We start from the raw sequence: 21885 nt of genomic DNA on the forward strand, positions 1-21885 counted from the left end.
AAAACAATGGGCCGTCAACCAAAAAAAAAAAAGGGCCTGAATCAGGGCTTCATTACTTGCCAACTGGAACTAACTCTTCCAAATGGATCGAAGCAGCCCATTTGGCCCAATCACTCTAATCTCCAAACATTTTCCAAAAAGTTCCAGTATTTTTGGAAGGACAACGACAGAAATGAGTCCTGAGCTAGCTTCCTTTTTAACGCCTTCCTACGTAACGCTAGTCCATTATACATGGGATGGTAGTGGGACCAGTGAGATGACAGGTCTCTTTCTCTTTTCTTTTTCTTTCTGTAACGTTAACGCTTCAACAACAATCACAATAATCTGTTCTTACTCTGAATGTATTATTAAGAGTTCATATGAAGATTACAGAGCGTATATATGAGAGAACGAAAGGTACGAAGGGGCAGAAATCTCAACAACACAGAAACTAGACAGGAGAGAGAAAGAGAGAGTGATGGAGGGAGAGGGAGTACAGAATGCTTGTGAGAGAGAGAGAAGGCCACCCAAATCATTCCATGCACGTCTAACCGTTTCTGACCTCCATATACTACTCTGCACCCTCCAACGCACGCAACTTCCACGTTTTCTTCCGCATCCTCATGCTTCTACGTAATGCTTCCGGCCTATGCATATCTGATGGGCCTCCATTTCCTAAGCCCATATGTTCCGGTGTTACAATACCCTCCCCATTAGAATGGACCTTGACCTCAAGGGCCAGTTCAGGATACAGCGCAGCTATTTCCGAGCGATCCTCCCACGTGGAGTCCAAAGTGCTATCCCAACGGATCAAAACCTGGGGAACCAGAACAGAATCTCGAGTGATGGTTCGGGTGTCAAGCACCTCTAGTGGTTGGCAGATGGGGCCCTCTGGCAGTGTAGTTAAGGGCAAAGGTAAAGATGATTGGGGTGTATCGGAGCCCACGAATTTCTTAAGGAGGGAAACATGAAAAACAGAGTGGATCTTTGCATGATCTGGCAAGGCAAGACGGTATGCAACCTGACCGATCCATTCCAGCACTTGGAAAGGTCCAAAATAAACCATTGCCAGTTTGTGATAACGTCGCAACTGAACCGAGTGTTGGCGGTACGGTTGAAGTTTCACCAAGACCCAATCATAAACTTGAGTAACCCCAAAACTTCATCACGTTGCAGAAGTTGCTGATGAATGTCAGGTGGGGTGTCAGCCAAAGACGAGTGTCGAAGCAACGGCGGTGGGTCTCTGCCATACACAACCTTAAAAGGAGTCAAACCCGTGGAGTGATGAAAAGATGTATTATACCATAGCTCTGCCCAAGGCAAGAACTTCAACCACTGTCGAGGAAAATCATGAACGAAGCAACGAAGATATAACTCCAAACACTTGTTAAGTGCCTCCGATTGGCCGTCCGATTGAGGGTGATAGGCCGACGTAAAATTCAGCTGGGTACCTTGAAGGTTCATCAAATGGCGCCAAAAGGCGCTAGTGAACACCTTGTCACGGTCGGTCACAATGGACTTCGGAATACCGTGGAGCTTTACCACGTGCGATAGGAATAATTCAGCTACTAGAGCACTCGTGAAATTGCCAGGGAGAGTAATAAAGTGACCATATTTGGATAACCGGTCAACGACCACCAGAATAGCAGAGTTACCAAGGACCACCGGTAACCCAACAATAAAATCCATAGCGATATCCTCCCAAATATGCACAGGGATCGGGAGTGGATTCAACAGACCGGCAGGATAAAGCTGGGAGAGTTTAGCTCGTTGACACACTGTGCAAGCTTTAACAAAGGCACGGATATCTTGTCGCATGGTGGTCCAGTAAAATAGTCGGTGAATGCGATAGAAAGTACGAGTAAATCCTGCATGTCCCCCAATCACTGAAGAATGATATTCATGAAGTATGGCAGTAATTAAATCCGGGCAGTCACTTGGGATCACTAATTGGTCACCCCAATATAATTCACCGTGGCGCATATTATAGTGAGGATTAATAGGAAGTCCCCGCGTCAACTGATCCTTGAGGTGACGAATCTCAGGGGATTCGTGTATGAATGAATAGACTCGGTCCATGAACGTGTCTGACAGAGTCGTTAAAGCCATTGCGACGCGAGACAGAGCATCGGCAGCCTGGTTATGCTTGCCTGGTTTATACTCGATGGAGAAGCGATACCCCAAAAGCTTAGGTAGGCATGATTCCTGCTCGGGTGTCTGAATCGTTTGCTCCATAAGGTGTTTCAAGCTTGCGTGATCCGTTCAAATAATGAATGGGTGACCGAATAGATAGTGGCGAAATTTTGAGACTGCCTCAGTGATAGCTTGAAGTTCTCGCACGTATGTGGACGCGGCTTGTTGTCTGGGTGATAGTTTCTTGGAGAAGAAAGCAATAGGATGATTCTCCTGACTTAAAACGGCACCAATACCAGTGCCAGATGCATCTGTCTCCAAGATGAAGGGCTTCGAAAAATCAGGCAAGGCTAAAACAGGGGCACATGTTAACACAGTTTTCAATTCATCAAAGGCATGTTGGGCTTCTTCCGACCATACAAAAGAATCTTTACACAGGAGGCTTGTTAATGGACTAGCTAGCTGTGCGTATGCCTTAATGAAGCGTCGGTAGTATCCACTAAGTCCCAAGAAACCTTTCAGCTGAGTGACATTTTTAGGTCTGGGCCAGCTCTGTACTACTTGCAACTTAGTTGGATCCATTTCCACTCCTTTCTCCGAGACGACATGACCCAGATACTCCACCTTCCGCTGCCCAAAAGTGCATTTAGAAAATTTAGCAAACAAATGGTGTTGTGTAAGGACTTGCAATACTGCCTCCAGATGTTTGAGATGCGCATCCCAAGTCGCACTGTAGACTAGGATGTCGTCAAAAAAAATGAGAACGAACTGCCGCAAAAATGGACGAAATATTGTGTTCATCAATGCCTGAAAAGTTGCCGGAGCATTGGTCAGTCCGAATGGCATGACTAGCCATTCATATAGCCCCAAATGAGTCCGAAATGCTGTCTTTTCTCTATCAGACTCTCTCATTAGGATTTGGTGATATCCCGATTTGAGATCCAATTTGGAATAAAAAACAGAGCCGTATAATTCGTCCAACAACTCATCTATGGTCGGCATCGGAAATGCATCTCGCACAGTCACTGCATTTAACGCTCGGTAGTCTACACAAAACCGCCAAGAGCCATCTTTCTTCTTTACCAAGATGACAGGTGCAGAGAAAGGGCTAGTGCTTGGACGGATCAATCCATCTTGAAGCAGCTCTGTGACCATATTTTCAATCTCAGTCTTTTGGCTTACTGGATAACGGTATGGACGCACCTTCACTGGTCCAGTGCCCGGCAGTAGCTCAATTCGGTGTTCATGGCCCCTTGGTGGCGGTAAGCCATGAGGAGTGTCGAAAACACCCTTGAACCTCTCTAATAGTAGTGATAGCTCCACTAGAGTGTCCGCTTTCTCATGCATCAGTGCGGTATACGTCGTTTCATCCAAACCGTTCTGTAAGGGGGTCATCACGAAGCATTCAGCGATGGCATCTGTGTTTTGTATGCGTACCAAATGATGGAACTGAGCCTGAGTCACAGCCGGTCCTCTGAATCCTTTTAAAACAACAAACTGACCATCTAACAGATATTTAATGGTGGACGTGCTATAGTCTGCAACGTGGGGCCCTAAAGTCTCCAACCAGTCTGCGCCCATTACGATATCAGTGCCCACCACCGGTAGTACATACAGAGTTAGCTTGATTTTATTACCATTCACCATCACTTCAAGGTCTCTTACCTCCTCTGCACTTCGCACGATCCTGCCAAATCCACCTAACACACGAATCTCAGGTGCCGGTACCACAGTCAAGTTGAGATGTTTAGCGACGCGAGGATGTATAAAATTGTCAGAACTCCCCCCGTCCAATAGAATTTTAACAGGCAGCTCTTGTATAATCCCATTGAATCGTATAGTCGCGGGCCCTCGCGTGCCTCTTAATGCATAGATTGATAAATGGTGTAACGTAGCTGTGGCCTCTATTTCTTCCAGGATTATTTCTTCCTCGTCCCTCTGTTCTTCTTCTCCGGTTAACATCATAAGTTGCTTGTTCGGGCATTTGTGTGTAGGTGAAAATTTAGCATCGCATGTATAACAAAGCCCTTTCTCTCTTTGAACCTGCATTTCAGCTGCTGTCATTCGCTTCACTGGCATCGTCCTGGGTATGGGCAAGAGTGGGGGCAAATTAGCTTTTCCCCAGCCGGAAGTTGCCAATGTGCTACCGCTGCCACCCATGTTGCTTGTAAGCGGTTTGGTCGTCGCATGCTGAAATGCCGTTGACCGAGTTGTAGAAGTTCCTGTGACTACGGGCTCAGAAAATAATTTGGACAATGCCATCGCACTAAGAAGTGTGGTGGGTCGTTGTACCAATACATCACGCTTCAGCTCAGGTTTAAGGCCCCCTAAATAGCAGTCAAGCAGTGCCGGTTCTGTCATATCCTAAGTACGGTTTGCGAGGGCTAAAAACTTCTGATTATATTCCTCTATCTTTCCTCCTAGTCCTTGTTGTGTTAGCTTGAAAAGCTGTGCTCGAGGACAGTCGAATTGCGTTGGCCCGTAATAGACCTCTACCGCCTTAGCTAGATCACACCATCGTGTAATCCATCCTGCCTTTTCCAGCATTTGATACCAAGGCAAGACGTCCCCGTCGAGATGTACCGATGCTATCATCAATCGTTGTGGATTATGTATATCATAGTATTTGAAAAAACGCTCAGCCTTAAAGAGCCAATCCAACGCTTCGGATCCGTCGAACCGAGGAAAATCTACCTTCACTGATCGATAAGGGCTCGGCACGTAGTCAATCGGCTGTACTAGTGGCCCCCCCGCAAACGAGGATTCCTTGGAGCTTGACGTAGCCGGTTCCGCAGTTTGCAGCAATCCTTCTACCGTTTTCATCATGGCTCGCATCATGCCTTCTAGTGTGTCAAATCGAGTGTTCACCTCTTCTAAACGATTATCGATCTGATCAAAACGGGTTCGGGCATCCTCTTCAAACTCATGGGTGCGTTTCATATCTGCTTGCAACTCCTTCAACCGTGTATTCTCAGCCATGGATGCTCACACACCTCTCAACGAGAGCACCAAATGTAACGTTAACGCTTCAACAACAATCACAATAATCTGTTCTTACTCTGAATGTATTATTAAGAGTTCATATGAAGATTACAGAGCGTATATATGAGAGAACAAAAGGTACAAAGGGGCGGAAATCTCAACAACACAGAAACTAGACAGGAGAGAGAAAGAGAGAGTGATGGAGGGAGAGGGAGTACAGAACGCTTGTGAGAGAGAGAGAAGGCCACCCAAATCATTCCATGCACGTCTAACCGTTTCTGACCTCCATATACTACTCTGCACCCTCCAACGCACGCAACTTCCACGTTTTCTTCCGCATCCTCATGCTTCTACGTAATGCTTCCGGCCTATGCATATCTGATGGGCCTCCATTTCCTAAGCCCATATGTTCCGGTGTTACAATCATTTCCTAAGCCCATATGTTCCGGTGTTACACTTTCTTTTTGTTTTTTTTAGAAGTATTAACACGTCAACTGAAGGATTAACATGTCAACTGTTCTGCATAATTGATTCTATTTTGAGACGTAACAAGTAATTTTGACTCCCTAATATGCCCGCTTGGTCTCATATTCAAAATTCAACAATGTAATTAAAACAAATTATTCGGTTGGCTATCGCAATTTACAAGTCTAGGCGAAGACTTGGTGGGTGATGATGATGATTATTACTCTTCCGGTCCTTAATATAAGACTCATTTAACTAATTTGATTAGATCAAAGAAGTTAGGTAAGTTAGTTAATTATAAGAAATATAACACATTTTTCCTAAAACACCACAATCATCTTTCTTAATATCTTATCTCCCTCTTTTACTTGATTATGGTTGAGAGAGTATCTATAGGGGTAATTTAGAGAAAATTGATAAATATGATAAATGGGTCTTATATTTAGGATCAAAACCAACTCAATAATTGGATCCTATATTAAGGACCGGAGGAGTATTATTATACATGGAGTAGTGAAACATCGTGAAAAGCATCTCCATGAAATTGAGTCGGTGTTGGTAAATATGGAGAGAAACTTAGCTCTGAGCCTAGCTACAAGGGACGATCCCATGTGGAGAGGGGGTTGACTTACCGTCGCATTCTGGAAGCTCTGGAAATGAGTTGTTTTAAATGACGCGAGTCATCATGTGTTGCTTGCAGTACAGCCTGTTCCATATTTTGTTAGTTGATGGATAAATATTTGGATATGAGATGCTTAAACATGTCTCATTTATGCACGCTGTCTGTTGTTGAGTTTGTGTTTTAATTCCAGGCTTTTGTACGTTGTTTCAGAGAAGCTCAATCTGCAACTGTGGTCATTTCAATTGAAATATATGTACACTATCCACTCATCGACTAAGCTGCAAACTAAAGCTGTGCTCACCTCTGATGAGCGCATGATCTTTTTTTCATCTGATGTATGCTTCAATCTTCTGCCACTAATATAAGTGATCGATGTTGCTTCCCAAGACTCTTAGAAGTCTGGACTGTGCTGGAAAGTTAACCCGTTTCTTTTCTTTTCTTTTCTTTTTCAAGCGAGGACTGTGACTTCCTTGGCATGCTGTTCATCCAGTGACTCTTTCATGAACCCCTATATAGATGTGCTGTTCTCATTTAGAAAATTACCAGGCTTGATTTGAGCAGTCATAACACTATAACAGGCTTAGGCTTACGGCTTTTCTGCAGTTTCTGTGCTCGACTCAGGTTGCATTGAATTTTCTTTGAGCCGCATCAAACTTATAAGATTAAGGGCATACATGTAAATCCTAATATACTGCCTCCCTCCGATGTTAAATATAAAAACTAATTAATTAATTTGAGCAGATTAAAAAAATAAATTAAATTAGTTTTTGCAATAGATAGTCTTTCCTAAAATATCATTACTAATCAAGTTTATTGGCTAGAATTATTATTATTAGAAGGATTATTTTGGAAAAAATAAATAAATATGATAAACAAATTGAATTGGGGTCTTATATTTGGGATCATGATAAAAGTCAAATGAGGTATTATATTAAAAAAAAAAGTAGTATATACGAATTCAATTTGTATGAAATATTATGATTCTTTCTAATTAAACTGTCTCGACATATAGATGACCCAAAATTTCACTCTTCATCATTTTTAATTAGCTTTTGAAGAGAGGCAGAGGATAAAAGAGGCACCAACTACATTCATTGAAGAAATTAATGCTGTTACTTGAATCCCTCAACGACTCAACCACGACTTCGGTGCCAGCATTAACTAGTCTCCAGCACCCACTGATCATTAGTTCTATTTATACACCCAGATATAATTTTCACCCCGTTTTTCATCTTTTCAAAAGCCACCCGGTGATACTTCCTAACAGCAAACCCGAAGCCATGGCCAGTGAACGTGATCTTTTCTCCACTGAGATTGTAAACCGCGGAATCGAATCATCAGGACCCAATGCTGGCTCTCTGACGTTCTCGGTGAGGGTGAGGAGACGGCTGCCGGACTTTCTTCAGTCAGTAAACCTCAAATACGTGAAGCTGGGTTACCACTATCTGATAACCCATGGCATTTACTTGGTCACCATTCCTGTGCTTTTGCTGGTCTTCAGCGCCGAGGTCGGCAGCCTCAGCAAAGAAGAGCTATGGAAGAAGCTTTGGCAAGACGCCCGCTGCGACCTTGCCACTGTCCTCGCGTTCTCCGGCGTCTTCGTTTTCACCCTCTCCGTCTACTTCATGTCAAGGCCTCGCTCCATATATCTCATAGACTTTGCTTGCTACAAACCCAACGACGACCTCAAGGTGAATAACCACTCCTTATTTTCATTACTATGCTCTGATTTCTCCCAGTAATGCAGACAGTGATGGGGTTAAAAGCAACCCTTTAATATCCTCACACAAGCACATATATAGGTTAAGTTCATAAGCTGTATAGTTGAATTGTGTCGTATGTGTGCAGGTGTCGAGGGAGGAATTCATTGAGGTGGCAAGAAGATCAGGCAAGTTTGATGAGGAGAGTCTAGAGTTCCAGAAGAGGATGCTGATGTCGTCAGGGATCGGGGACGAGACTTACATCCCGAAGGAAGTGATCAGGTCAAGTGAAAGCAGCGCAACAATGAAGGAAGGTCGAGCTGAGGCGTCCATGGTTATGTTCGGGGCACTGGACGAGCTGTTCGAGAAAACCGGAGTTCGTCCTAAAGACGTGAGTGTTTTGGTAGTGAACTGCAGCATCTTCAACCCTACACCGTCGTTGTCGGCGATGATCATAAACCACTACAAGATGAGAGGAAACGTGTTGAGCTATAACCTTGGTGGGATGGGTTGCAGTGCTGGGATTATAGCAGTGGACTTAGCAAGAGACATGCTTCAATCCAACCCAAATAATTATGCCCTAGTGGTCAGCACCGAGATGGTGGGATTTAATTGGTACCAGGGCAAAGAAAGATCCATGCTCGTTCCAAACTGTTTCTTTCGTATGGGTTGCTCTGCTATTTTGCTCTCCAATCGTCGTCGTGACTATAGGCGTGCCAAGTACCGCCTCGAACATATTGTTCGCACTCATAAAGGTGCCGATGATCGCAGCTTCAGGTTCGTAATTCTAATTCTCTTGGCTCTTACTATTAATCTCCATTGCATATTCTGTTACATCAACTGTATATAATGACACGCTTTTCACGAAAGGAAGCAATTAAGTAGTTTCGGATTTCACTCTAATTTATGGTGGAACGGCATAAAGTAAAGTGCTGAGTGAAGAAAGAGAGAACAAAATGGACCAGTAACAATTACTAGGTATGAAGGTTTCGTGCGAACATGTGCATGGAAACCAGAAATAATTAAATAGAGTTCAATGCGTGGTGATATATCTAGCCCACCATAACTATAGCTTTCTCATGGACCATCTAAGAGACTTTTGGACCCTGGAGTAAAATTCCAATGACATCTTTCAAATTTGTTTGCATTCTTCTTTCTTGATCATTTACATCCCTAAAGGAACCATTGCAAATTTACCATAATAACAAGTAATTACGCTGGTTACTGTAGTTGTGTGTACCAAGAGGAGGATGCACAAAAATTCAAGGGGCTAAAGGTTAGCAAAAAGCTAATTGAGATTGGCGGAGATGCTCTGAAAACCAACATCACAACGCTAGGACCCCTGGTGCTACCCTTTTCTGAGCAGCTTCTCTTCTTTGGCACACTAGTATGGAGGTACTTATTTGGGGGTAATAATTCAGCATCATCACGGAAGCCATATATTCCAGACTACAAGCTGGCTTTTGAGCATTTCTGTGTGCATGCTGCGAGCAAGACCATTCTTGATGAGCTTCAGAGAAACCTGGAACTGAGTGACCACAACATGGAGGCCTCCAGGATGACTCTGAACCGCTTTGGCAACACATCCAGCAGCAGCATATGGTATGAGCTCGCTTACTTGGAGGCCAAGGAAAGGGTCAGAAGAGGAGACCGTGTCTGGCAACTTGCCTTTGGCTCTGGGTTCAAGTGCAACAGTGTGGTTTGGCGTTCCATGCGCCGAATCAAGAAGCCTTCTAACAACCCTTGGCTCGATTGCATCGACCGTTATCCCCTGTCTAACACACATCCTCGTTGAGCAACTGCAAGTACTATGATCTATCTATCAGTATTGGCAGTCATTCATTTTGTGGTTGATCTTAACTGTTGCATTTTCTACTTCGTTACTGTATACTACTACTGTGACATAGACCTGCTTGTTTCTCTGTCTCTGTTTGTAGTAGTTATCAAAGTTAAATGAAAGACTATATGAAGTCAATCCACCAATGTTGTCAGTGTCCCTGTCTTCACTATCAACATGAATTTTGAAACAAAACATAAATTCCTGAAGAATTCGAAGTTTTTGGTTTGCAGGTGAAAGTGTCGGACAGTATTTGACATGATTTAGACAGTCAGATCTAGTTCTATTTCAATAGCAAAAAAAGGATGAAAACCAATTTGATAGTTTAGCCATATGAGAAAATTTTGATTTAAAAAAAAAAATCAGAATATATTATCTGCCTATCTGAGCTCATGTGTAGACGCGGAAGAATCACCAGTCAACTTGTCCGTACGGATCTCAATATTAAATGTAGCGGAGGGCACCTCCCAACTGTGTGAGGTATGGATATGTTGATGGGGTATGTCTCAATGAATATGTAGCCCACCAATATAATGATATTCAACTATCTCCAACTTCTTCATAAATGAGAATTCAGTGCCCTTCGCGCGGCATTCACCTGTTAATGGCCTTGCTACTATCCATACATGACCAACAAACAAGTCTGAGGATTCCGTTGGCCGAAACAAAAAAAAAGGAGGGGTCTGAGGGTTCCAAAACGTTTGCAACTCAGAGATCCATTGAATGATATCAGATTAGTAAAATTGAGCATTGAACCAAACATCTGTTAAAGACATGATTGGATCAAAACCTGTTCTCTTCGAACTTTTTGGGTATATTTGATAGTGGATCACTAGCACATACTTATAGTATATATGCTGACCCCGCCGTGCAACGCGGGGGTGTTTAAATATGTACTCTTTTGGTCCTATCTACAGGGCAAAGAGAGAATTTTTTTTCCATCCTATTTATAGGTTATTTTATTAAATTTTTACTGTGCATATATCATATTGTTTTTCATTTATTATAATGTAGATAGTTATTATTTTTGAAAGGAGTATATATTAAATAGGGGTAAAGTTGAAAAGTTACTATATTTTAATGAAGAGTTAATGCAGTTTAAGATTTTTCTGGGTCTGTGTAAAATATGTTAGAAGTGCTTCATAAATAGGACCAGAAGAATATATAATATTTATATATGCGACACAGTGATTGTAGCGTTACAGTTCAGGAGAGACGATCATGTGTGACTGGTCCAATTACACGAGAGGCTTTCGACTATGATTGTCTTTATTGTTTTAGACGAATTAACCATGTTCACCCTTTTTTTTTCCCTTCCCGTTTTCACTGTCAAAATGACAATTTCTACATAAACATAAGAAATGAAGAAGAAGGAGAAAAATTGATAAAAATGTTATTCTCCAGGTATTATATAAATGCGGCTTGCCTCAGTTTTCTGAGCCAGAGCAAACCTTATTCATAAGAGCCGGGGGGGGGGGACTAGGAATAGCCAAAAACAATCCACTGAAATTTAACCCAGCATAAAAGGAAGGCTAATCCTTGCCATGCTAACAAATCTTCATCCAGAAATTAAGCCTTTGTCATGCTAGCCACTCTTCGCCCACACCTTCAAAATCGCCTATGTCCATGCTGTGTAATGTGTGTCCAAAGTCATGGAAAAGAAAATGATTAGTAGATGTTCAAAAGTCCAGAACCAGAAAAAGGATATGGGAATAAAATAAACTCCTTTCTTTCATCAACATGGTTAGACTAAATAATTTTCAGTATTGAAGGTTCCTATTCTTCCCCTGAACCGTACTTCGCGCGCATTAAGATTACGAAAACTTGTGAAAGTCCATTTCAGGCCGAGAAAAAAGCCCATTCAAGACATGGAGCCCATTAAGCTATGTTGGGCTACACAAATTGTACCCAAATAAAATTGGAGCTCGTAAGCATACCATGCAGCCTGACGGTCACTGCTTCATTGAATCATTGTCAAATTAACATAATCCAGTTCAATGTTATGTGTTGTTAGTTCAGTTTCACCAGGCTGGCGGGGGTTACTTCTATCTTAGACTCATTACCATACTAATACTTTCCGGCATTAAGGTCATCAGAAACCTATTTAGAACTAAATCGGCCAATTCCTTTGAAGGAACGAAGGAAAAAAAATGAAACGGAGTCATGACTCATGAGAAGACTGGAACAGACGACAAAATTTCCTTTCCCTCAGCACGCACCAACAAGAAATACTTCCTAATCAAATGTACGAATGCCAAAATCTGAGAGTTTGCATTAAACTTACCAAGGTAAAGTAGGATCTAAGACGGATTGCTCCGAGCACTGTTCAAAGCACCTCTCATTTGCATTCAACCAGTCTGGAAACTCCATGGGTCCATCAAAAATAGGGTGTGCGGCATCCTCTTCGGTGGCCTGATGTTCCACGTTCTTCATGAACTTGGGCCACAGTGCTGATGTGACCCAATTCATAGTGTCGTTCCATTCTGCTTGACATCGCTCTCCCCGCGATCCGATCTCCGCCATTCCTTCGTCGCCCATAGCTGTATGTTTACCTCCAGCAACCTGAGTGGCAGCAATGGAGTCAATAGCATCCGCCAGAGCAGAGGTTCCCTCTCCCTGTGATATTGCAACCGAAGGAACTTCCTGATCAGCTGACACAGAAAGTGAAGGAGAAGATGATGATGAAGATGAGTGCGAATAAAATGACGCGTTGTTGTTATCGACGTAAAGAGGAGCATCTAAGTTGACGAAATCCTGAAAATTGAGGTTCAATCCCAAAGGGCGATTAGGAAGGTTGTAACTGAGGTTTCCAGCCATTCGCGGTGGAGCAGCTGGGGAGGCGGGGGGCCAGTTCGGGGGATTTGGAAGAGACAGAGCAGGATGAGAGAAAGACGAAAAGGAAAAATCATCCACGAGATTCGAGAAATTGTTGGTGCATGATGGGTATATTCTGGGATTTCTCTGAGACATAATTCCTCCGTCTTGCGCAAAACACGGGTGTTGCGGTGGAAGGATGGGTACTGTCGGGTGCTGCTGCTGCTGTTTGGCTTCTTGTTGTGGGCGTTGGGTGGCTTGTTTCATGGAAGCTCTGTGAAATTTGAGGGCAGTAGCAATCTCCTTCCTAGCCTCTGCCATGTTCAGAAGCCTATCTTGGTAGGGCCTAGTGGGGTGGAGTCTCCTGCGAACTTGTCTTTTATGTGGTCGGCGGTGTGTGGATTTTTGAGTGGGTGAAGCATCTGAAACTTCGCCTTGTGTGGTAGAATTCGGAGGCGGGGAAAGGTCAGGGTGCATGGAGTCTTTTGATCTGGAGGGGGCTAACTGTTTCACCAGACTACGGATGCAGGTAGCAGAGAGATGAGGGTCCTGTTTAAGCTGACGACGGAGATTGTGGGATTGCATAGCTGGGTTAGAATCAAGCCGGAAAGACGATGGAGGAGCCATGGGATTCAGGATCTGTATCTAACTCTGCATCCACCGAATTGAGTCGAATGAGAAAGGAGGAGAATTCAAGGGGTTGTGCAGTCTTGTGCTACGAATCTGAGGGACAAAGCACAGAGCGGGGAAGGAGGCAGATATATAGGGATGAGATGAGCGTCATAAGTGGTTTTGTGGGGACAACCTGGGGCTTCGGAAACCTTTTGGAATTTTCCCTCTTTTGGCGAACTACGTTTGTTACCCTTTTAAGTAAACTAAATAAAATAAACCTCTCTCCTAGTTAGTCTCCTTTGACCTTTGTAAAACCCGACTTCTCTTGCCTCTGCAAATGTCATGCTTTTGGCGCTGCCTTCTGCAATAAGAACCACGGAACATTTGTTAATGTTTAAATTAATATTTTGATGTTATTGTTAGTTCTTATAACTTCATCAAATATTGACTTTGATTCCAATCTATGAATTTTTTTTTGTTTGAATTTAACCAATAATTCTTCTACTTTCAATGAGTTTTGATCTTCATCCTCATATTTAAACTCACGCCGAAATTTTATAAAATTAGAAGGACCAAAAACAAGATTATGATTAAATTGTAAAATGATATTAACCATAATATTTGTATATTTTTATTGTTTGACTATGTAGCCAAAACGAGCGGCAACAATAATGTCAGCTGAATGTGTTGGGCTTTATTGAGAGAGTTTGGAGCATTCATGGCGACGAATGCTGAAGACAGAAATACCCCATACCGCCCTCCTATTCCGCGTATTTTGATACCCGCTTGTTGCTTTTGCTCGCAGGATTTGCTTTGCGGTTTCACTGTTTTAATCAGAAACGCCTTCCATTTTAATTTCAGACACTTCAGCTATATCAGCTCTATATGCCATGTATTTGAAATCGAGGAAGAACAAAAACGTATGAAAACGGTCGTGTTTGGCTACCGCACAATATTTTGATTCAAAGCTAAAACCATCATCTAACAGAATATGTATGTACGTATATAACAGTAGATGTAAAAATATTCTGCGGCTGAGTTTGGCTTCTGGCATTTGCACCGCAAAAAGAACGCCTATGGCAATATAGACGCGTGACGAACCGACAAGTTGCGAGAACTTTAGCCTGTCCATATATCCCAGATGATGGAGTTTTGTAGATAAAATAATAACTTGCTGATCTTGAGATTCTTTGGCCGGGTTATATAGTTTGATTATTGATACACTCTTCATTTTCCATATATACGTCGTCTTGATTATCCCCCGCTCTGCCCAAATCCACATTTCGACGGTGACTTTTCACCCCACCGACTCTGTCTCATGTTTAGTAGTTATTTGACCAATTTGGATAGAGTAAGAAAATTAGTTAAATTGGTTATTTGTAATAAATAGGTATTGTCTTTCCTTGCTAATCAACTGTATTGGCTAAAATTACCATTACTACAGGGATTACCTTGAAAAAAAATGAATAAATATAAAAGACAAAGTGGATTAAGGTCTTATATGTAAAATCAAAATAAAAATTTAACGGGATCTTATATTAAGGACGGGAGGTAGTATTTTAAAAGAAAACACGGCATCAAATATATTGCAATTTGCCAACAGCAAAAGCAACTGAGCTTTCAAACCCACATTTAAAGAAACGTAAGGAAGCCAGTGTATAAATAAATAAAAGATTGAAGGGCACCTATATTTTTTTGCGGCATTAGTTTTGGAGAGGTCTTAGCTATATTTAAGACCTCTCATATATGCACATCACATGCATATATGAGAGGTCTTAGCCATCCAAATAGTAAGGTCGCTTTCGCCTATAAAGTGGCCATGCCCCTTCTGATCACTATGCCATATCCTCATTACGCCCAGCCGCACGCATCCTCTCTTGTAAGACGGTCAGCCTCTCTCAGGGATACACCGCCCTCATCTCATAGCCGTCACCCCACCTTTCTTTCTCTTTCTTTCCATTAAATAAATAAATAAATAAATAAAAGAAAATCTTTATTCGTGTTTTTGAATCGCAACTTGGAACCAACCAGAACCGTCCGGTCCACAAAAACCAATACTTAAAGTCATGGGACATCAGTTTTAACGATTGAAGGTACTTTCCCTTCTTCCTCTGATCATCACTTTCTGTTTTCATTGCTCACTCCCTCTTTTATATTCCACCAACGGGTAATGTGCGCCCACACCAATTCCATTACGTACGTGCGAGTGATTCATTGTATACTCTGATGATTTTCTCAACAACCCCCCCTTCTTTATTGCAATCACCAAATTTTATGATTTTTGATTACGTTGGCATCTATCGAGAATAGAAAATCATCACTTATTCACTTGCCCCATATATATATATCTTACGCCTTCATGCGCTGAGTTTATAGGCGACTTTCACGCCCTCCTCTCTGCTGATCAAATTGAGCCATCTTCAATAAATTTATTCAAAATTAAATCAATCTCACAATACGATTGAGTGTCTCCTGTCTAAAATAAAAAATTATGTTCGTTTAAGGTGAGGCGTGTAATATTTTTGACCAACAAAAAAGGCCAGGCATGTAATATAATTTAGTAAAAAAAAAGTTATAATTATTGAGTTGACGGTTCATGAATAGTTGGATGAATGAAAATAAAATATATTAAAAATAGAAGAAAGGTTTGGGTAATAATCTAACATTTAATTTGATAAGAGGGATTAATACGGATTTTAGGAATAAAGAGATAGAAAAAAAAAAAAAAGAGAGAAGAAGGTGACGTCAGCATGTTTTGACGGGATCTGAAGCTGCGTGCCCGCGTCAACCTTTTCCTATTTTGCTTTGTCCTCATGCGCAACTTCCTTAACAGAAAATAAATATGGGAACATCTTTTAAGACCTACTAAAACTCCTTAATATTTTTTTTTGCCATTAAAAAACTCCTTAATATTAATGATATGGGTATCATACTTTCATTTGCCATCTAAATAATTAATTTAATTTAATTTATGAGAATTTAAATTTTAATTTTAAAATACATATTGATAACCGAAAAAATAGTAAGATTATAAATACTTAACTACCAACAGAAAATACATATTAAAAATACTTATTCATTATAAATAACTAATTTAATTAATTTTTTTAATTTACTTAATTATTCATCTACCCACAGAGTTATTGTAATCAAATTCAAATCCGGCGAAGGCGCGAGCTACTGTAGCTCTGTTCTGTTCGCACTTTCTCCTCTTTTTCTGTTTTTCCCTACGCTAAACGTGCATGGATTTTTTGATTCTTTCCAGAGAACTGTGCCCGCACTGCACTCAAATTCTTTCCGATCGCATCCGTTCTATCAGCCCAGGCGAAAAAAACCACTTTACTCACAATATCAAAGGGCGTTCTCATGTTTTACTCCGATTGGCTTTTTGTTTGTTCTCGGTTTGTTAGACCTCTCAGGGCTTGACTATTCACAATCAATGTGTTTTCTCTGTCGCTGAAGCTCGTGGCTTTAAAATACTGCAACTTGTTTTTTTATTCGTTTACATGTACTATGACGCTTTGATTGTTCACCTAGTTGATGTCTTTGTTTCCTACAACCCGTAGAGTCTAATGGTGATACTCCCAGTGAATTCTAATGATGCGCGATCACATGAAACGACAGAAAATCATCGCGATGGTTGTGATGCGAATTCTACCGGGAGTCGGGAAGATGAAGAGAAAACAAATCACTCGGATGAAGTATATGAGACGTCTGAATCTAAACTTGTGTCGGGAACTTCTACAGAGGAAGTAGCTTGTGATTGCTATTCACCTTCATCAGAGAACCCGACTTCGCGTACGTCTTGGGCGAACATGACACAGGAGGATGAATTTGGGGACGAAGAAAATAAAGCGAATAATTTTAGTCCTTCGGTGACAGTAGAAATCCCTCGATCAGAAGCCTAAGTTGTCTCAAGAGCAGCGAGAGTACATCAGATTTATGAATATCAGGAGCAAGAAAGATTTCGCATGCTTTGAGAGAGCAAAAGGAAAAATGGTGAACATTCTTCAAGGGCTCGAACTTCATGAGGGTACTTTCAGTGCTGCTGAGCAGATCAGTATAGTCAATTACGTTACTTCACTGCAGGAGATGGGTAAAAATGGTGAACTGCAAGGTTTGTTGTCTGCTCCTTCTAACAAATTAATCCGTGTCCTTTTTTTTTTTGGTAGATAATCCGTGTCTTTTTAATTAATTACATGTGAAATCTTTACGAGTATTACATTGAATAATGAATCCAATTATCTATACATTGCATTCCTCAGGGTTTTAAGAACTGAATGTTAGTTTCGTTTATTAGAATTGAATATCATTTCTGAGGGACCACATAATGATCCTTCTTCCAAACTCTTGCAGGTCGGACGTATTCGGCTCTCCATAAGTGGATGAGAGGCAAGGGACGTCAAACTATCCAATTTGGATGCTGTTACAATTATGCAGTGGTCAGTATATCTCTTATGCTGCCTTTACTTTTATTACAAAATCATATATTGACGTCTTCATTTCGAAGGTTCATATATATACTTGGGCGAATCCATTGATGAATTTGATAGTGCTCTGGAATTCATAATGTTGCAATGCGACATTCTTTGCACTATTCACGGGATAAAGACGGTAACCCACTGGGCATTCTTCCTGAAGTGACAGTAGATCCCTTGCCTGATCTTTTCGAGGTTATGATTCGGCGGCTGATAAGGTGGCATGTGCTTCCTCCCACATGTGTGCCAGATAGTTGCATTGTAAACATTTATGAAGAAGGAGACTGCATACCTCCACACATCGACAACCATGATTTTGTTCGACCATTTTGCACCGTCTCATTTCTCTCTCAGTGCAACATACTTTTTGGATCAAATTTAAAGGTTGTTAGTCCTGGCGAAGTTGATGGCTCATTTGCTATCCCTTTGCCTGTGGGGTAAGTGTGTAGATTTGTTTTTGGTTATGTTGAATTCTCCATCAGTTAAAAACTGCGACGGAGGATTTAAAATCTTATAAAGGGCATCTATTTTTTTTTTCCTCTCTCCAGATCCGTACTTGTGCTGAATGGAAAAGGAGTTGATATAGCCAAGCACTGCGTGCCCGCAGTTCGATCAAAAAGGTAGTACTTGACGAAATGGAATTCCCTCAACGATTATGTAGGGCGCCGGCATCAATTTCTCATCATATATGGACACACTAATCCTTGTTATAATTCACTAGGATATCGATCCCGTTTAGAAAGATGGGTGCATCCAAACGGTCTGCAGGATATGTTGCAGAACCTGGCTTGCAGGGGATCAAACCATTGGCTTATGAAGTGGACAGGGAAAAGAAGTCAGATGAGCCGAAGGATAATGGTTATGCGAAGAGACAGCGACACGAGAGACAGAGTGGGATGGATAGAAATTAGTTATTCGGAGGCTCGCGAGACCCGATATAGGTGGGGCGGGGTTAAGGAGGCAATGGATATGCTCTTGTATAAGAGACAACATTTGCACACTCAAGAAGCTCTCCTGGTTCTGGGTGCTGTGGAGGGAAATATTCGGGTGGTAATTAAATTTGTAGTGAATTCAGCTCACGGAGTTTGTAGTCACAACTCACAAGAGGTAGGACCCCCCCCCCAAAAAAAAGTATAGTTTTTTATTGTAAGACATACAGAGTTCTAAATTATCTAATATCAGTCCTGACATGATGATTTTTGTTGGCTGTAAAATAGGTATGATGAATGTTTCGTCTTGTAGCACCTTTTAGTTTCGGCTTTTATTGCTTAATACACCTTATAACAATTATTTAACAATTGTTGGAAATTTAAACCTCTAATGATACTTTCTGATTTCTCAATAATACTTTAAAGCAAATAAAGTTCCAAAAATTAATACGGTTTATTTATAAATTATTTTCAGCACTTTTTATCAGAAAAAATTTAAAATTCTTTAATTTTATCTAAAAATTAAAATAGTTTCCTATAGTTTACTCATATTAAATATTTTTTGCCAGCTTACTCATCTTAAATATATATCTTAGAAAAAGTTTTCTATTTTTCTACGTCACTATTGAATAGGATAAAAAGGGTAAATTATAATAAATAATTGATGTACGTCCATGTGAAAAGGATCACAAAAGTACAAGGCCTCCCTTCCAAATACCTCGCAGGTACGATTGAAGAAAGCATTATTTAATTCTTGAAAACGGTTTAGAAATATTTACTTTTCTAATTTTAGTTAAGAATTTTATTGTGCACAAAAATTTAGGATATATTTTTCTCTCATAAAACTGATGCGCTTTTTTTTAAAACATAGTTCAAAAAATGAGGCACATTATTTGTTACTTAGACAAAGTGTTATAATATAAATTACACTACCCTTATATTTAAGATTGGAGTAGTATTATTTAGAGTTTTATCACACAATCGCCTTAAAATATTATTCCTCAGATTGAAAGAAAACATGCACGATATTACAAAAAATGGAGAATAATCAAAGAAAAGATCCCAAAGCAAGGCATCCATCTTGCTGTCGGTCATACAGAAGCCTCTATTCTGGGCTCAAATGAGAAGGCCGACTTGAACTCCATGATTTCACCATTTATGGAGCATCTTGGTAGTTCCACCCATGTTTTGCTCGCCAAATCATACAGCACATAAGTATATAGATCCGAGGAGTTCAGGCATATAAATATCCGACCGCCGGCTCCGACACAGTTAATGTCAGCCTTCTTGCCATACCACTCATTGGACATTGCCGGAGGCATTGCAGCAATCTGGTGCCAATGTTGATTGGCCTCGTCATACTTCCACACCCTAAGACTCTCACTCTCCAAGGATTCTGATAATACAACAACTAGCATCTCACCATTGCACTCCACGACATCAATGGAGTACTCACAGAAGACAGGTAACAACCTGGGATACTCGGAAAAGCACTTGTTTGTCAAATTGCAGGCTACTATTGTCCCGAAAGAGCTAAGAAAATAGACTACTTCCTGACCATCTTTGTTAGTTATAATTGACGAGTATTGCTTGAATGGGCTTCTTTCTAATTGCATACCACTCGCCACCACATATCCAGCCTTGCTTACAAAGTAAGCGACATTGTCATGGGTTGAGTCAGATTCTGGAAAAGAATCATCGACCTTTTTCCTCAATGCAGTCTCATCTTTCCAGCAACCAGAGACTGAATTTGAATCATACACCATAAACGAAAGATTTGGAAGCTCACCATGGATTAACACGATCTTGTAGGAGGTGAAAGTTGCACTCATCACAATGGCATTTAAAGATTGATTCTGAGGGGTTATGTGCAATGGAGGTAGGTCCTTACAAGATTTTGTCAAGGGATTGCACACAATGAAGTCTCCTGATAATTTACGGTAACAAATCAAGCCACCGGAGGATGCAACTGGCATGCAACTTCGATTAGAATCTTCAAGTAGAAGATTTGGATAATTGAGCCTTTTCCAACTGTTTTCGGCAGACTCGTAGATGACAGATTGGTTGAGATTGGGTGAAACCATCAAAAACCAAGGATTTCTTGACGGAACGAGAGAGCAGGCAAGCTTAAAGCTTGCAGAAAAAGCAACCGATCTCCATCTTTTTGACACAGAAATAAGGTGAAAAAATGTGGAAGTTGGTAGCCGTGAAAGAACCCTTTCAAAGAGGTCTTCAGGAAGGTCGTCCAGAGAAAAACTGTTGGAGAGGGGATCATCATCACACTCTGGTGACTTTCTCTTCAAACTTATCCTGGTATCAGGCTTATCACTGCGTTCCATTAGGCCAGGAGTTTGGGTAAAACTGCAGTAACAAAGGCAGCAAGACGTTATCAAGCAATTAACTTTTCCATTTCAAAAGCATGCACTAAACATAGAAAGCAGCAACATGAAACTGAATGGAGACTTTCAAACGGAACCTAGAGACACATCTATAAACTCTCAATGATTGTTGAATATTGCAAGCGTCAATGAATTCAAGCTACAGAAACCAAAATCTGGCATAATGTCATTGAAAAGATTTCCTTTATTCACATACATGAAGCTCGAAACTTGAGATGCTACCAGGCTTCCCAAGTCTCATCCCAACTACAAAACAAACAATCAATTTCAGGAATCATATATTTTACCTTTTAAACCCCTTCCGCCCCCCCCCCCAAAAAAAAAAAAAACCCTTCCTTCACATCATAATACAAATGTATGCATGCAATCAAGCAAAGATATAAAAGAAATAATCTTGAAGTCGAATCAAAACCTTTGCACCAGGAGTAGATGAGAACAATGCTCAGAAAGACTGACGTGTAGTAAAGCCAGAGTCACAAACTTTCTTACTGGACGAGTAAAATGATGAATGATAATAGGCCATAAATTATCTGTAGAGACGACACAGTAATATAATAAATGAAGGGTAATGTACCTGATTGAATCGAGAGTTTAAAAACAAACAGCTATGCTTTGTTAAGTAGAAGACACAGTGAGAAATTTAGTGATATTCCTTTTAATATGGGAGCTAGAAGGGAAGTTGAAGTGGGGGACAGAAAATCAGAAAAAGGGAAAAAGAGAAAGCTAGCTTAGGGACAAGCGATAGGAAGCTTCCTGGGTGAGTGGGTAGATCTTTATTTTTATAATGTCAGTTGTAAAAATGCGATTTTCACATAAAATGAGATTTACGATTGAGAAAGGGAAGCACTTGACTCTGCGCTCAAAAACCCTCTAAAGCTTGGACTTTGGCCCCAGGTGACTTTAATCGTCTCTGTAAGGCAGCCCAAAAGAAAAAT

The 21885-nt window shown here is 41.0% G+C and overlaps 3 protein-coding genes and 1 pseudogene across 4 annotated transcripts; 2 read left to right on the forward strand and 2 right to left on the reverse strand.

Annotated features, from left to right (window-relative positions):
* Positions 1 to 7417: 7417 nt before the first annotated feature.
* On the forward strand, positions 7418 to 9957 carry LOC114761807 (3-ketoacyl-CoA synthase 10-like). Its single transcript, XM_028951241.1, has 3 exons — positions 7418 to 7872; positions 8030 to 8658; positions 9112 to 9957. The coding sequence occupies exons 1-3, from the start codon at positions 7462 to 7464 to the stop codon at positions 9674 to 9676; spliced, it is 1605 nt and encodes a 534-aa protein (XP_028807074.1). The 5' UTR covers positions 7418 to 7461; the 3' UTR covers positions 9677 to 9957.
* Positions 9958 to 11168: 1211 nt separating this feature from the next.
* Positions 11169 to 13241, reverse strand: LOC114761788 (uncharacterized). Its single transcript, XM_028951224.1, has 2 exons — positions 12003 to 13241; positions 11169 to 11347 (listed from the first exon to the last, which is right to left on the reverse strand). Exons 1-2 carry the CDS (start codon positions 13157 to 13159, stop codon positions 11299 to 11301), a joined length of 1206 nt encoding a protein of 401 aa, XP_028807057.1. The 5' UTR covers positions 13160 to 13241; the 3' UTR covers positions 11169 to 11298.
* Positions 13242 to 16716: 3475 nt separating this feature from the next.
* Positions 16717 to 18533, forward strand: LOC114761793 (RNA demethylase ALKBH9B-like; annotated as a pseudogene).
* A 1109-nt stretch (positions 18534 to 19642) lies between these two features.
* Positions 19643 to 21531, reverse strand: LOC114761823 (F-box only protein 13-like). 2 transcript variants are annotated; one of them, XM_028951262.1, is made up of 2 exons: positions 21525 to 21531; positions 19643 to 20912 (listed from the first exon to the last, which is right to left on the reverse strand). In XM_028951262.1, the coding sequence occupies exon 2, from the start codon at positions 20888 to 20890 to the stop codon at positions 19643 to 19645; it is 1248 nt and encodes a 415-aa protein (XP_028807095.1). In that variant the 5' UTR covers positions 20891 to 20912; positions 21525 to 21531. The 2 variants fall into 2 exon arrangements, with proteins under 2 accessions (XP_028807095.1, XP_028807094.1); XM_028951261.1 differs by lacking the exon at positions 21525 to 21531 and adding an exon at positions 21147 to 21184.
* Between the last annotated feature and the right edge of the window lie 354 nt (positions 21532 to 21885).

Source organism: Neltuma alba, unplaced genomic scaffold (genome assembly GCF_004799145.2).
Source record: "Neltuma alba isolate B1F8T4 unplaced genomic scaffold, ASM479914v2 tig00011136_pilon, whole genome shotgun sequence".
Taxonomy (NCBI): domain Eukaryota; kingdom Viridiplantae; phylum Streptophyta; class Magnoliopsida; order Fabales; family Fabaceae; genus Neltuma; species Neltuma alba.

Coding starts and splice junctions, on each gene's coding strand:
- LOC114761788 (XM_028951224.1), bottom strand. CDS start 13,159: ATGGCTCCTCCATCGTCTTTCCGGCTTGATTCTAACCCAGCTATGCAA. Junction 11,348..12,002: donor TTAGATCCTACTTTACCTTG/GTAAGTTTAATG, acceptor CACATTACACAG/CATGGACATAGGCGATTTTG.
- LOC114761807 (XM_028951241.1), top strand. CDS start 7,462: ATGGCCAGTGAACGTGATCTTTTCTCCACTGAGATTGTAAACCGCGGA. Junction 7,873..8,029: donor AACCCAACGACGACCTCAAG/GTGAATAACCAC, acceptor GTATGTGTGCAG/GTGTCGAGGGAGGAATTCAT. Junction 8,659..9,111: donor GCCGATGATCGCAGCTTCAG/GTTCGTAATTCT, acceptor TGGTTACTGTAG/TTGTGTGTACCAAGAGGAGG.
- LOC114761823 (XM_028951262.1), bottom strand. CDS start 20,890: ATGGAACGCAGTGATAAGCCTGATACCAGGATAAGTTTGAAGAGAAAG.